Source organism: Melospiza georgiana, chromosome Z (assembly GCF_028018845.1).
Source record: "Melospiza georgiana isolate bMelGeo1 chromosome Z, bMelGeo1.pri, whole genome shotgun sequence".
Lineage (NCBI taxonomy): Eukaryota > Metazoa > Chordata > Aves > Passeriformes > Passerellidae > Melospiza > Melospiza georgiana.
Genome location: NC_080465.1, coordinates 51,159,324 through 51,175,156, shown reverse-complemented (window position 1 = coordinate 51,175,156; position 15,833 = coordinate 51,159,324). Strand labels below are relative to the sequence as shown.

At 38.7% G+C, this 15,833-nt stretch overlaps 1 protein-coding gene across 2 annotated transcripts in view; it reads left to right on the top strand.

Moving 5' to 3' along the window:
* The window catches only part of PARP8 (poly(ADP-ribose) polymerase family member 8), a 122,008-nt gene extending 109,416 nt beyond the window's left edge, over positions 1–12,592 (top strand). For both annotated transcript variants that reach the window (XM_058043372.1, XM_058043371.1), the window contains 3 exons: positions 864–933; positions 4,199–4,283; positions 4,904–12,592. In XM_058043372.1, the coding sequence (XP_057899355.1) occupies positions 864–933; positions 4,199–4,283; positions 4,904–5,006 (258 nt within the window). In that variant the 3' untranslated portion in view covers positions 5,007–12,592. The remainder of the gene's footprint in view (positions 1–863; positions 934–4,198; positions 4,284–4,903) is intronic.
* The last annotated feature ends 3,241 nt before the right edge of the window (positions 12,593–15,833 follow it).

The following is a 15,833-nucleotide window of genomic DNA, read 5'->3' as shown; positions in this document are numbered from 1 at the left end:
ACCAGTGTTATTGCATTGAATTAAATCAACAACTTCAGAGACTGCAAATATCAAATACAGTTCAACTGCTCTAGTAAAAATTTACGGGGCATATTGCAGACCTTGTGCCGTTCTTTTCCAAGCAGAAGAATTTAGGAAGAGAATGAAGATGAAATACAGGTTGCATTATGGCTCCTAGCAACCCCCTGCCTTCTGAGTTTTAGACTTCCAGAAAAATGACGCAAAAGAAATTGAGAATGATTATTGCTGGGAAATGAGCAGAATTTAACTTATAGCAAGTAATTTTTTCCTTTTCACAAATTTTACATGTTGAACCATTACAATTCTGCTGTATCTAAAGCAAACTCACAGCATCTGTGCACAGGGCTAAATTTCAAGAAACTATGTTATATCTGTCTCCATGATTAGCACATAGAAATTACAGAATAATCTGGCTTTAAAGGTAGTTTGGCATGTCCCAGTAGAAGCTCTCAGTAGTAGGAAGGAAAATAAAATATCAGGGTAGTGACCAAAGAATTAGTGACTATTTACCTTTTCTTTCTTTTTTTTTTCCTGATATTAATTTGTTTTTCAGTAACACTGATATTTCTGATAATATTTTAATTTTGCAGTAATTAGGCAGTTTTGGATATTATTTTTCTGGATAAAGGAGTTCAAATATCTCCTACAATAATGCAAATAAGTAATAGGGATTTTTTATAAATTCTATTACATTTAGAAATAAAATAGAGACATTTTAGAAAAACTGCCTCTACCTTTTTTCATTAATAAATCACTGAAAATAGCAGCTGTGTCTTTTGTTGCTTTTTGTCTCTGTTTGGTTTACTGTGCTAATTCTATTTTCTCACTTTTTTACATCTCAGTCCCAGAAGAAAGGACAGCAGTCGCAATTTTTGCAAAGCCGTAACTTAAAATGCATAGCCTTATGTGAAGGTAAGCTGAAAGCCCTTGTGAAGGTGCTTTAGTCATGGCCACAGGATGTACACGTTACAGGCTGCAAATCAGTGGGAGCTTTAGTTGGTTGTTTAGGTAAGAAAGCACTGGTAGGTGTAGGAGTACCTGCTCAGCAGCTGACCTTTATGCTCCAGTAAGGACATTTCCCCTCTTTGAACAGAACGTGTAGCAGATGCTGAATTGTCATGGAATATCATATAGATATAGTGACTGATCATCTGGTCTGTGTTTCAAATGTGATCCTCTTCCTAAACCATCAAAAAAACCAAAGTCATGTCCTTTATTTGAAGCACTGACTTCTTGCACGCTCTTGAAAAACACCTTAAACACATGAAAGGCAGGAAAAAACACCTTTTATATAGAATTTCCAAGCAATTTTTCGCTGTTCAAGCAAGAATACTGATCATCTGGCAACCAGTATGTTCTCTTTGTTTGCTTCAGAAATTTTGGGAAGTTAAATCTAATGCTTGAGTACAGTCATTCTTGAAAGAATTGGCTGTTCTGTTAATAACTAGTGAAACCTCAGCAGGTTTTAAGAACAAATTGTGGCATTTGAGTAAGAAGTGCGCCTGTAGTTAGGAGCTAGTCTCAGAAATTACATTAGCCCAATTTGCCTATAATTTGGAGCATTTGTTTGTTTTAAAAAGTGAAAATTAAGAATGTGGAAAATGTAGTATTTAAAAATAGAATCAGTGCCTCACAACTGTTACCCAAGTCCAATCCTGACCAATTCAGGGTTCCCCAAACTTAAAGGCATATCATTAAGAGCATTGTTTAAATGCCTCTTAAACACTGACAGGTTGGGCACACCAACCGCTCTGTAGGAAGCCAGAGTTTGACCAACTATTACGGTTAACCCCAGCCAGAATCCAAGCCCCACAGCCACTCACTTTCCCCCAGCAGGGCTGGGGAGATTCCAAAGGGTAGAAGCCCGAAAGCTCATGTGTTAAAGGTAAAGAGATAAAGACGTGTTAATAGGGAAAGTAAAAGCCATGCATGCAAGCAAAGCAAAACAAGAAATTAATTCACTGCTTCCAACAGAGCTGTTCAGCCATCTCCAGGAGAGCCTGGCCCCATCACATGTAGAGATTACTTGGGAAGACCAGCACCATCTCTCCAATTTCCTTCTTCTTTCCCTCGCTTTGAATGCTGAGCATGATGTCACATGGTCTGGAATATCCCTTTGGTCAGTTTGGGTCACCTGTCCCAGCTGTGTCACCTCCCAACCTCCCATTAATCCCCAGCTTTCCTGGAGTGTGGCAGTATGAGAATCAGAAAAGGCCTTGGCTGGCTCTGTGTAAGCCCTGTTCAGCAATAACAAAAACATGTCTATGCTATCAATGCTGTGTTCAGCACAAAACCAAAAACTGCCCCCTGCCAGTCACTGGGAAGAAAATTAATTCTACCCCAGTCCAACCCAGCATGCCATCCTTTCAATTAAGAAATGCTTTGAAATGTCCAGTCAAACCTCCACTAGCACCGCTTTGAATCATTCCCACACTGTGCCCTTGCCCTCCTCAGGAAGCTGCACAGTTGTGAGGTCACCCCTCAGCCTCCTTTTCTCCGAACCAGACAAGCCAAACCCCTCCATTAGCCCCCTCCATTAGCATCCAGGACATGTTTTCCAGCCCTCTCACCTGCTGTTTCCCTCCTCAGGATGTGCAGAAGGACCTTCCCATCCTTCTCCACCTGCAGGGCCCAGCAGGCCCCAGGCGAGGCCCATCCCCTCCCTGGGCCGGCTCTGCCCCGCTCGGTGCTCCGGGATGGGCTTTGGCTGTGCCCTGCTTGGTGCTGTGGGATGGGCTTTGGCTGTGCTCTGCTTGGTGCTGTGGGATGGGCTTTGGCTGTGCCCTGCTTGGTGCTCTGGGATGGGCTTTGGCTGTGCCCCGCTTGGTGCTCCAGGATGGGCTTTGGCTGTGCCCTGCTTGGTGCTGTGGGATGGGCTTTGGCTGTGCTCTGCTTGGTGCTGTGGGATGGGCTTTGGCTGTGCCCTGCTTGGTGCTCTGGGATGGGCTTTGGCTGTGCCCCGCTTGGTGCTCCAGGATGGGCTTTGGCTGTGCCCTGCTTGGTGCTCTGGGATGGGCTTTGGCTCTGCCCCGCTCGGTGCTCCGGGATGGGCTTTGGCTGTGCCCTGCTTGGTGCTGTGGGATGGGCTTTGGCTGTGCTCTGCTCGGTGCTCCGGGATGGGCTTTGGCCTCAGGGCTGCCCGGGCACTGCTCACCCACCCTGAGCCACCCCTCTCCCACTTCACCACTGTGCCTGGTGTCACTCCTTCCCAGCTGCACAATCCACCATTTGGACTTGACAAATTTCACCCCATTTAAGATTTCTCAGTGCTCCAGTCTATCTAGATCCCTCTGCACAACCCTCTTGTACCTCAAAAGAATCCACAGCACCTCCCAGTCGGGATCACCAGCAAACCTGCTACTGGTGCACTCACCTCCAGCGCTGATACAGAACTGGCCCTGGAATGGAGCCCTGAGGACACCACTGGTGTGACCAGTCACCAACCAGATGTTGCCCCATCACTACAACCCTTTGGGCTCAGTCCCTCAGCCAGTTCTTCACCCACCACTCCATGAACCTGCTCATCACACAGCTCAACAATTTGTTGAGAAGGATGCTCTTCAAATGCATTTAGATATCTTCCAAGGTGGATTGATGGTAATAGCTACTAGTTAGCAATGGAAAGCTTTCTCTCCTATGCTCTCCTCATTCTGCTGGTAAACAACCTATTGTCAAATCTATAGAGCAAGCTTTGGCAAGCTTTTTGAACCTCTTGAGTCATAATTGCTTTTGTTTTAAATATTTGGTAGTATTGCACATCCCATGTATAGCAATTTCAGGCTTTGTCTTAAGCATCTTAGTTTCAGATCAACCATCACTAAACACAAATATCTGTTCCAAGTGCTGATTAGATGTCTCAGGCCATCTTTAACAGCCCTATGACTTTTTAAATTCAGGTTTTAATAAGTGCATTTTTAAGCTTTCATTCAATTTAACAACTTTGTCCCATACACCAAACATCTATTTTTTCAGAAAAGTATATTTTGGAAACAAGAATCAAGTTCATATCCCTTCTTGTACTAGCAGCCAATTCAAAATCTGCACTGCAGCACAGACATGTAGAGGAAAGCTACACATTCCCAAAAGACCATTTATGATATATAAAACTCAAAATCTTTTAGAGCAGTGTTTTCCAGGCATGTTTTCATCACTATGAAATTTGTTCTTTCTCTGATAGTGATAACCTCACCTGATCTGCACAAACATGGGGAGGTATGGGTAGTTCCCAACACGGATCACGTGTGTACAAGATTTTTCTTTGTGTGAGTACAAAGCTTTTCTTAACATTCAACTTCATACTGGACCTTTTTCTTATGTTTCCTCCAATAGCTGTAATTAAAGTAGATAAAAGACGTTTCTTCCTAATTCTGTTCAGTATTCCTTCATTTTTTATCTTTTACTGTACTTACTTGTGCTAGAAATGTATGGATAAGCTAGTGTCACTAAGAAGTTTAGTAAATGTCATTAATACAAATGAACGGAGAGTTCATTATTTTTCCTGTTCAATTGCATTACTTCATGTTATAGTAAGTCTGTCCATGTATTGTGAAGCACAATTTTTGTTTGGCTGTCTGTATTTAAGCTGAGGAATTCATTAAAGGCTTCCTGTCTGTGCTGTGAGCATTTCCCCCTTTCACCTAATATTTTTCCCCTTTGGGTCCTAGTGGCTAATTCAGCCTCGGGGTTTCAGTGACAATGGCAGCCTTACCACCTCCTAAACTCTTCAGAGTTTAGGATCTGCATAACGATGAAGCATGGCAGAGCACCTCAGTAGAAACATGTGAATATAGAATAAGCACTCAGAGAATGAGATTTTTTGATGTTTTTACATAGATTAATAAAACACTAATGTGATACTATTTTCTGTACCTTTTTTTTTTAGTTATGAAGATGGTCAAGTGGGTGATACAAGTATAAATACACAGGAACCAAACATTCATAAAGAGATTCTTCGAGTCATTGGCAATCAAACTGCTACTGGTTAAAAGGACCACTCTTATTTAATTGATGTGAAGCCTTCCTCAGTCTCAAAGCTGGATTTTGAACTGAAGAAGATGCAAAAAACTAATTTATTATTACTACACTAAGCAAATTAACCATTTGAATACTTACTGTTTTCTTACTTAGTATTTCGTATCTCATCAAAATACCTGAGATGATATCAATTAGCAACTGTAGGGGTGCAAAGTCTATTATTATACTAAAACAATTAATAATTAAATAGGCATTTGGGTTGCTCACGATAAACAGACATTAAAAAGGACTTTTGTGCTGATATTTTTATACTAAACTTCAATTGGAAGTTTTAGTACTGTATACTGGTATTTTAAATTTAGAATGACTGAATTACAAGTAAGAGAGAAGATTTTATAGCGGAGCACCTGTATTATGCAGGATACTTTGCAATAAGTAAAATATTCTCGTATTAAAACACAATAAAAGGTTGTCTGGAATATGTAAAATTGAAGAGATTGGTTACCTGCAGCTGTCTTTGATTCTTTTTAATTTACTCAAATGCAGTTAGAATTTAGACTCAAAGGTGAAAACAACAATGCATTTTTTATTTACTGGGTGCAACAAAGCAAAATGAATGTGATGGTATATGTTAATCTTTCTTTATTTTTTCTGGAACACTCTCTTACCCATTAAGCAGCTCAGTTGCATTTTTTAATTATACAAGCCTCAGAAACACCTGGAAAACCTAAAGCTGTTAATTTTCCCTTTAGAATTTTTGAGTTTATATACTAGATTTTACAATTTCATTAGATCAACAAGGTTTTTTAATGTTTGCATCTTAACTTCAGTGAAATTGCTCTGTGATGAAATTTATCCACATATTTTAAAGTATGTGCTGAGTTAAGGCTTTTACATGGTTGAGTTGATTGTTGGTACATCAGAAAATACATACAAATGCAAAATTCTACTGATTTTTGTCTTGGTGAAATAGTTTTATTAGGTAATTTCTAAGCTATAAGAAATCAATTTAAATATCTCTGTCTTTTAAATTAACTACTGTTTTTTCCAAGTGAGTACAATGGCAACACAGATAGAGAAGGGTCCAGTCTCCAAGACAAAAAGCATACCCTGTGCCCTGATGGATGCCATTGGCAGCCCTCATGGTGGCTATCCTGAAGCATCAATCACACCCTTGAATATGGAGAGCAGTTGAAATTTCCCATCTGTGCAACTACTGTGAGCCACCTCAGAAGGCAAAAACAGACTGAAACCTCTCTTATGTTACTTTCATAATAAAGATACTAAAGCACCAAATAACAGCACAAGAGAGCACAGCTGTGTTTGTTTCTTTTAAAGAGAACTGAATTAGATATGCTGTAATGGATGATTCCTTCTTTCTAGTTCATGCTACACTCCTGTATTACTTGCTGCAGTTGAAGTGCCCTACAAGTTAATAGTGGTATTTGGTCTAGGAGCATATATGGGATGTATTTTAGCATTCTACACTTATTTGCTTTAGTGTTAATTTTTCTGGGTTCATATCCAGACTTGTAAAGCAAATTCTGTTTGCATATCCCCATTTTGCTGTTAGTTCTATTGACTTGGGCTCTCTTTTGGTGGACCTCTAAATTAGAGAAACTACTCCAATTGTTGTCTTTCATGTTGGGACACAGGTTAACTTCTTGAAACAAAGAGGTTTCCAGAAATTTGTCTGTCTACATAACAACAGCCATAGGTTGTGTAACTGCAAAAAGTCAACATAATTCAGAAGTGGAGCTGAAACCCTGGCGTGACCATCTCTGTAATGGTGCTGCCATATGTGTCTGAATCATTATGTTTTGCCTAACAAAAAGAAACTGGGAAGCAAGTCCACGAAGATGTTCTATGATTATTTCATGAGCTGGTAGTCCACCACTCTGGGATGCCTTTTGTCGAAAAGAACAGGAGAAAAGAGAGTTGAGAATGAGTGAACTGGAGAAGCCAAGTAAACAGTCATCTTCCCCATCCCCTCAATTTTATAGCAGGATCAGAAATTAAACCCTTGAAGAAAGGAATCTGAAATGTAGCTAATGAGTTGACCTCTGTTTGCATTGTGGGGTTGTGATACTGGTCATGCATGGTGCCATCATAAGTACAACCCCAGGAAAGGGAAGAGAAAAATACATTGCTGCCAAATTTTAAGACTGCTTTAAAGGTTTGCTTTAAATGGATGAGCCACAGCAAGGGACAGTGTGGGGGAAAGCAGGACTCCAAGGTGTGTGGAGGCCTGTGCCTGTCTCGGGGAGAACTTTGGTGACTGACTGTAGAGGGGAGAAGAATAGTGAACAAAAGGTAGAATGTGACAAACACAGGGGTTACAAACCAGTTGAAGAGGGCAAAGCCTTTCAGGGAGAAAGGTAGTTCTGAAGGGACAAGATGGCATTAGCAGCTCAGGTCCCACGTGGTGCATGGCAGGAAAAGGGACTGGCAGAACCAAGCTGCAGCGTGAGGATACACAGCCCATAGCAGTATGAGACAGTCCAGGCATGCCCCAGCATCGTGCTTGGGGCAACAGTGCCACTTGAAAAGCTGTCACTAGGCTACAGTGCAGAGACATAAGCCTGGTGTCACACATAAACAGCAACTGAGCTAGAACAAAATTCTTTGGCCAGAAACTCAGTCACATTTTTCATTAGCCAGTATATTAATGAGAAACTTCCAAGGCTTTGTATTATTTGCAGGAGAATTTGAATCTTCAGATCATTTAACAAAGTATTAGTTCTCATTATTTTCAAAAGATATGGGGAAGGAGGCCTGTTCATTTGGCATCTGTTACTCCTTATATAGGAAACCTCAAAGCCAAAAGACTTTATCACCAAGAACTGGAATGAAAAAGCCTGAGGATAAGATTTTCTTTGAAGGATTTTCCTTTGAGGTTTTTTGCAAAGGTGGCAGTTGCATGTAGCCAAAAGCTTCCAAATAACTTGCATTAACATGGAATCCAGGGGATGAAAAATAAAAATCTTAGAGCAGGACCCTGTGTTATGCCCAGAGCCCTTGCATTTTCCTTCCTCGCTTACCATGCTCACATATTAGTGACAGACCAGTCATTGTAACTCCTGCTGTAAAAGATGCAGGCTTTCCAAAGATGGCTTTTAATCAAAGCAAGTAGAGCCCCAGGCTCTGCCATCTCTCTTGATAGAAATTTCCATGAAGTCATTGCTGTCACCATACCCAGTATGAAGCAACCAAGGGAGTTATAGGTAAATAACTTTCTAACTTCTTGCTACATCCTACAACAAAATGCAAGCCCTCCTCACAGTAGAAAGGTTTGACAAAAAAATTGTGTTCGTCATTTGATGTTACACCCTAATTATGAATTGCTGTATTTATACTGCTGAGTATTTAAATATTGTGAAAGGAATTCAGAAATTGCTTTCAGAAAATGCTTTTAAATCTTCCTTGAGATTCAGGCAAATATTGAGCATTCAAAGGCTGAATTAAGCAATTTAAAGTATCTTTCTCTATGATACGAATCAACCTGGCCCTGTTGTCTTCAACAGTATTACACTCCTTTGATAACCAAATCTTTGGCTTCCTATTACTTACCATAAAATGGCCAGGTTGTGTAATATCTCGGTTAATGTTTCGCAGGAACTAATCAATGTCACCGGAATTTTTTAGGCTTAAATTTTTGTTTCTACAGCCCTTGAAAAAATTCTAAATGAAGCCGAATGATTTTAACATATAGCTTTTGGTACTAAAAATGCATCTGATGAATTATGCTAAGATTGTCCTTTGTTAATAAAAATAAAAAGTCACTCCAAATTAAGACTTTGTGCATAGATCAATTAAACTTTGCTTATAATCACTTACTACTGTGAAAACAATTAGCTTGATTCCTACAAGGATAAATACAAAATGGTAAAAGAAATCCAAAAGGGAACAACTGAATGAAGAGATTCATGGTTAAGAAGGAGATACAAAAAAAAAACCCAAACCCTAAGCAAATGCAAAAGTAGTATCTAGTTACTTAAGAATTATAATAATTTAGACAGATTTTTTTCTTGGCTCTGGGAAATGAAAGTGAGATACAAAGAATACGAGCCATGACTCACCCATGCAGCCTCTGCTGGCAGTGCTGCTGCAGCTGGAATGGCCTTGGCCACCCATTCTCTTCTCTCCTGTGGCACACAGCATCCTGTCGTGTTTTATTTGCAAAATTCAGGTGTTAATCTGGTGTCTGTGCAATTTCTTCATTACAAATACCACCTCAAGGTGAAGGATGAGCCTGTTGAGTAAACTGAGCAAGGTCTGTTGCTTGTAGAGCAGTTAGGATTCTGTGAAGCACCTGAAGTTGTCCAGAAAGGGTCTTGAGTACAGTCAGATGACTTTATTCCTTAAAAAAATTCCACTCAGGAGTGGAGTGACATGTGCTTCAGAAGGGGATAAATAAAAGGGGATAAATAAAAGGGGATAAATAAAAACGGGAAAGTTTGCTCCAAGCAGAGCGTCATTCAGTGTGCACTGTTCTGTGTGAAGTGCACAAGGATGTCGCCAGGAGTTTGAATTTCCTGATTTGTGTTTGGAAACCGGTCTGAAAGCACTGACCTCCTCTGTCTGTCCTGGCATGTGGGTGTTGTACTCCTGCTCACTGGCTGCAGCAACAGCCACTGACAAGAGCCGAAGGAATAAGACAGCTTTAACTGCTGTTCCATAGCGTTTTGATTGCATGCTTGTGCTAAGTTTCAGTCTGACACAGAATAGCTAGGATGTAAATTACTGCCCATTACACTTTGCATTGGGATTTTGTACATGTACTAGGCATAAGGCTTTTGTAAAGGGGAAAAAAAGATTAGTTTTTAGATGAATATATCTACTGTGCTAAAAACCTATTGAAAAGATTGCATTGATCATTTATCACAAAGTCAGTAAAGATATTCCTTATACACAGACATTTAATTTAATGTTCTAAAAATAATTTTTGAGCTTACCTAGTATATATTGTATCTTTGAACTTTAACAAACAGCCAATGTTTTATGTAAACATAAAATATGCCAATGTTTCTTTTAACACCATTTTTAACAGCCTTTTTTTCTCCAAATAAATTTATTAAATTTTGTGCACAAAAATCATACTGCAGCCTGCTATTTAGCCTATGGTGCCTTAGAGTTACTCAAATATTTAACAAAATGGAGATAATGTAAATACTGCCAGAAGATCACTAAGGCCAAATATTTTCTCTATCCACTTTTTACTGCACTTGCTTTTTATTGCTATTTAAGCCTCTTTTATTCAGCTTTGTAACAGCTATAGCATTGTAGCCAATGTAAATGTTTACCTTCAATAAATCAGAATTTGTTCAACAAGCACTGGGCATTTGGGCACTATTTTGAGAACTCTGTTGGAAGTTAAAACAGCCATCTAAGAATTAAACTGCATCTGAAGCAGTTTCTTGACTTTTGCTAATCTCAATGACATCTAAAAGTTATGCCATGCTTTTACATATGTTTTTGAAGTAAAATTTTTTTGCAGTGATCTTTTTAAAAACACTTAGATGAACGGTAAAACCAGCTTTTCTTGCTGTGTTTATCTGAATGGGTTACCCAACTATAATAAAAACATTATTTTGCATGTACAGTATCATACAATGCATAAAGATGTCTCAAGATGCTTTTTATAATTGCTTTTAAAGAAGTTCTCTGTGTTTCTGTAGAGCTGTTTTTGTCATGAAAACACAGCAAATATATGACAAACTGTGTCATACTTTAATGTGGCTATGTTTAAAGTATAAATACACATCTGCAACTCATAAAATATGCAGATGTTCGTGGGACTGGTTATTAATTCAGTGAGTGTGCTGTTTTTTTCACTGCCTGTGAGCTCATTTTAATTATATGGGTGGATGTAGCTTGAAACTTTTGAGAGTTTAACCTTTTGTTTGTTAAATTTGTTATTTTGTGATTGCAGATTTTGGAATGAAAGAGTCAAAGGGGTACTTACTATTATTTTGACTGCTGTGAAGCGTATTACACAAGTATGACTGTCAGAGAGACAAAAAGACACATCATTGCTACTCTAAATGACTGATAGTTTGCCTTTGATTTAAAAATTCTCTAATGGAAGAGATATTTCAAATTTTGGGGATCTTGAATGTGGAAGCAGTAACCTCCAAACTCACAAAAGAAGAGCTGAATCAGTGGGGAAGTCTCAGATCTCTCTAGAATTGGTACCCATAGAGAGCACAAGGGACAGAATTTATATTTGCTTTGGTTTAATTTACTTCATTTCCAAGTGGCTGCATCACAAGTTCTCTCAATATGCACCAATATTAAGTTTTCCACTGAGAAGCTCTTTGGTACATTGAATTCACCTCTTGAACAGTTCCATGTGGGACCCAAGAGATTAATAATCCAAACAGTAATTGACAGCAGTAAAAAAATATTGCAATGGATAAGAGCTACAAATGCACACATTGCATTTTTAACAGGAGGAAGATCATAGTATCTTCTAAGAAAATATCACCATTGCAAAAAAGGACTTTAAAGGATATTAAGCCGTGTTTGCACAATTGACCAGCTTCTCTATTTTGGAATTAGTGTGCAGTGCAGATTGAAGCAAGTAATTTTGCACAGGGGTCACAGCCTTGGCCCTCTCCGAGAGGGATTTGTCCACCTGAGGCAGGTTAAATAGAGCTGCATCAATTGAATGAAGCCAGTAGTAGCTGAGGGCCACAACTTTGCTGTGCCCAGCTCTCAGCACAGTGTAAGCACTTTAAGAGAAGAAAACTTAAGGAATGAAGCAAAGGGCTCAGTGCCTTGCAAAAATCTAGTGTCAAAGCAGATGAAAAAAAGAACAGCACTTGGAAAAAATACTAAATTGGCATTTTTATTAAACAACATTATCGATCCCTCAGGCTGATTTTCTTAAATGTTGCAAACATTTTCCATTCTCAGTTAAGGGAGAGGAGTGTAATTCAACACACAGAAATTGAAGCCTCTGAACAGGACATAAGACCCTTTTAGCATCAGCACTGTTTGTAGCAAACCCATGTGCAAGGTGTCAGCTATTGGATTCCAGCCAGTTCCAAAACTGGCATTTTGCGAGATGCTGAAGCTGTGGGAATTACACTAGCAGCAGGAACAGTGACTGCTGCAGAAGCAAGAACAGCACAAGTCTCCAGGGATTGTGTCTGGAGCAAAATGCAGGAACTCCTGGCTTATGGTTTGCTCAACAAAAGCCAGAGCTTATCATCAGCAAAGCAATTCTAATTCATAACTTTTAAAGAGAAAGCTTTCCATTGTTTGGGAGAAATGGGAAGGAAAAAAAGAGTAGTTTTCTTCAACCTGCTGTACTGTAGCTGGATAGTTCAGTCTAGTAGCATGTCTGGGGCAGTGTCCCACTGTACATGCATGTAGCAGGTTACTTACAGCACTAGTTAGCAACTTGCTTAGAGATCTCAGGCAGAAGGAGGAATGTCTCAGTTAGCTGGCAGTTCCTTGGAGCCAGTCATATTTTATATACAGTCTAATGGAGTCCAGAAAAGGAATAGGTGGGTGACACTGTCCTTGATGGTTTTCAAGTCTGATCAGACTCTTCTTCCCATGAGCTGCTGAAAAAACAACCTTGCTGATTGTTTAAAAAAACCCCTTAATCTCTCCTGATCTTTCCATCTCTCCTAGACAATAGCTTGGAGTTTGTGTGTATTTTTATTCACAAACATCTACCAAGGTTTATTCAGTATAAAGAGTTTCAAAGATGAGAGGAGTCACAGGCAAAACTAATTGGAATAGGTATAAATGTAATTAGAATGTATATAGATAAAAATATGTAAGTATATATTTAAAATTTTGCATCTATTTGTGGGAGTGTAAGTTGAAACAGAACTTTTGACTCAAAACCAAGGATCAAAATTTCACTGTTTACAACACTTCTGAAAAATGCAGTGTATTAGAAACAAGTTTTAACTACCCTAATGTGATAGGTTTTGGTAGATCTGACTTGCTGAATTTTTGTCAAGGACATGTTTTGCTAGAGGCTTTTAAATTTTTGCCTGTGGGGAATTCAGTCACTCCTCCTCTGTATGTGTTATCACGTAGCTGGCATGTTGTGCTTCATGCGGTATTCCATATGTGTGAAATTGTATTATTCCACTCTTTGGCTTTTTATTGTCTTACGCAAACTTTGATTTCATGCTTGCCATTCTGGTCAGTAGTACTGAGTATCAAAAATCCCAAGATCTTCTAGCACCAGTTTCATTTCAGATTCCTGCTGATACTTTATGCTTTGGAACTTTGCAGCTTTTTTTTTCAGCTGCATCTCTCCGTTTTATGCCCTGGTTACAAAAGTTTTTGGGTGGTTGCTAAACACCTTGCTAAACCTGAGAGGTGGCACTTCTGTCTCTCTGAGAGTTGATTTATATTTTTTGCAAAGATCTCCTTTCTTTTTAAGTCTCCAGTGGTCTTCTCCACTACCAAAAATTACAAAAAAATTAGAGGACTTGTTGGGGAGATGATTTTACTATTTGTTATGTTGTTCAATGACTTCACATTCTGTATATCTGTGCTAATGTGAGCTGAATTTCTGATTCATTGAATTTCTGGTTCTTTCCTGTTGCTTTAATTGCTCACAGAGCTAGCCTTTAGAAGAGCATCAGATATGAGCATTAATGGACAATACTGAGTATATTTCAGTTAAAATGCAAAAATATGCAGCCATGAATAGTAAAAAAAGTATTGAAATTATGGTCCTTTGATATAAAAAGCATGTGTACAAACTATTAACTTGCACATGAAAACAAGAATGTGTGACCAGATAGGTATGCCAAAAAGGAGCTATTAAAAGCTAAAGAGTTTTATAAATACTATTCCCTGTCATAATTTCCTTTCATCTAAGCAAATTTGGCAGTGTAAATTCAAAATACTCCCTACCTTGCTTCTTGCTCTGTCTTTAAACAGGGTTCAAATTGAACTGCTGGTCATTCCTTCACAGATTCATTTTTTCCCATGTTTTTATGAGGAAAGCTTACTGGGGTCTTAATTACTTTAAAGAGTGTTACTGATCTCCTAAATTAATCTGCTTGAAAAATTTCCATAGATTGGTTTGAAATGGGCTTTTTCATCAATAAGCTACCATAGGCATTTGCTTCCTTTCCATGGAGATTTCTTTTATGTTTGTAAACCTCAAGTCTTGAGTTTTTACTTGAACAAATCTTTTCTTAAGGGGATTGAAAGACTTGATGGTATGTGTGCATGAGATTTATTATGAAAAAATTACTTTTGTCTTTGTAAGTGGTGTCTCAGTGGCCTGGGCAGCAGATTCTTGGTGTAGTGCAGCAATTTATGAATTGGTCCCAATGAGGACTGATTTTCATTTTGGCTTTTAGGGTATCATTGACCCACTGGATAAAGCTAAAAATTCTGACTATTCTTATCAAATTCTGTTGTCTGTAAATTATGTTACTTTGTGTAAACTGTTCCTTTACATTATCTGCTCTGTGAATCTCTATTCATATATATTCCTGCCAACTCTACTATGCATGAATGCAAAGAAAGAAACAAAGGTACAATAAAGATGTGGTTCATGGTCCCTGCTGACTGGAAATTGTGTGTGGGTTCATGTAGGATAAAATACTGCAAAGGGTCACCCTAACAGTTCTGTGAGTTGATCAGTTGCCTTTCATGCCCATCAGTATTCTTGGGCCTGTTCATTTTGCTTGCATAGGCACAGCCACGCTGGTCAGTCTTGATCTGTTTGTTTGTCTGGATCAAGATCTTTGCTCTGAAGTGACAAGGCGTTCCTTGGTAGAAGGTTACATTTGTTTGGGCACTACTGTGCTTGCTTTTCATTTTGTACAGTTTTCTGTGACAAAAACAAGTGCAAAATGGATAAAGGATGCTATTATTTTGATTTGTAGCATTATTCCTACCTCACGAGTAAGTAAAAGTGATTCCATAGCATTCAGGCCTCTACATGCACTTCAGTATCCACAATAATAGATTTTCTCTGACTAATATATATCTATACATGCTTGTATCCTTTTTAATTTTGATATTTTCATTGCCAAGTAGGTCTTTGAATACAAGAAAGTGGACACCATTGTTTTATATACACAGAGATTTTCTAGACTTGCTAAGAAAGCTGAGCAAGTAGAACTCGGTTATGAACAATGATTTATTTCAGTCCTCTGCTAAACAGAGACTACTGAATCCTGTGGGTGGTTTTATGAAAAAATGTGAGCAAACATCTACTGGAAAACTAATTCACTCTGATCAGAACAGATTCAGAACAAAGCTTCTTGAATTGCAAGGCTTGTTGTTCAATGTATTCCATCCCACCAGCCCCAAAACAAGGATTTGATTAAATACTTGTACTTGCTCTTTTTTTTTTTCCCCTTTCCTTTTCTTTTTTTTTTTCCTCCCCACCAGAAACTTTCTCTGGGAAAATAACTATATCCAAAAACTTTTCTAACTGTAAAAGCCATTGCTGGTTAATCACAGTTATGTCAGTTTTAGGATGTGATTTCCACAAGTTAGTCCCTTAGATTTATGGTGCTCTCTATGATTTTTATTTTCCCCCCACATTATGAATGCCTCATTCCTCTTGAGGGTCATAAAAACTTGAAAGGTATAGTAGCAATATACAATGCAGACTTCCTTGCACCCTCTTGCTGGTCTGCATAAAACCTGAATTGAGGTACTCATTTCCTGCAGTGATTAATCAACATAATGTGATCACTTGATGAAAATCAGGTTATAGTAGTCAGATACTTTGAAGAGGAATGTTGAGCTTGAGGTTTTGGTTTCACAGAGCCCTTTCAGCATTGAGTGAAATTTATTCTTTCTCTTGTTATATGAGCTCATCTCTATATCTTTAA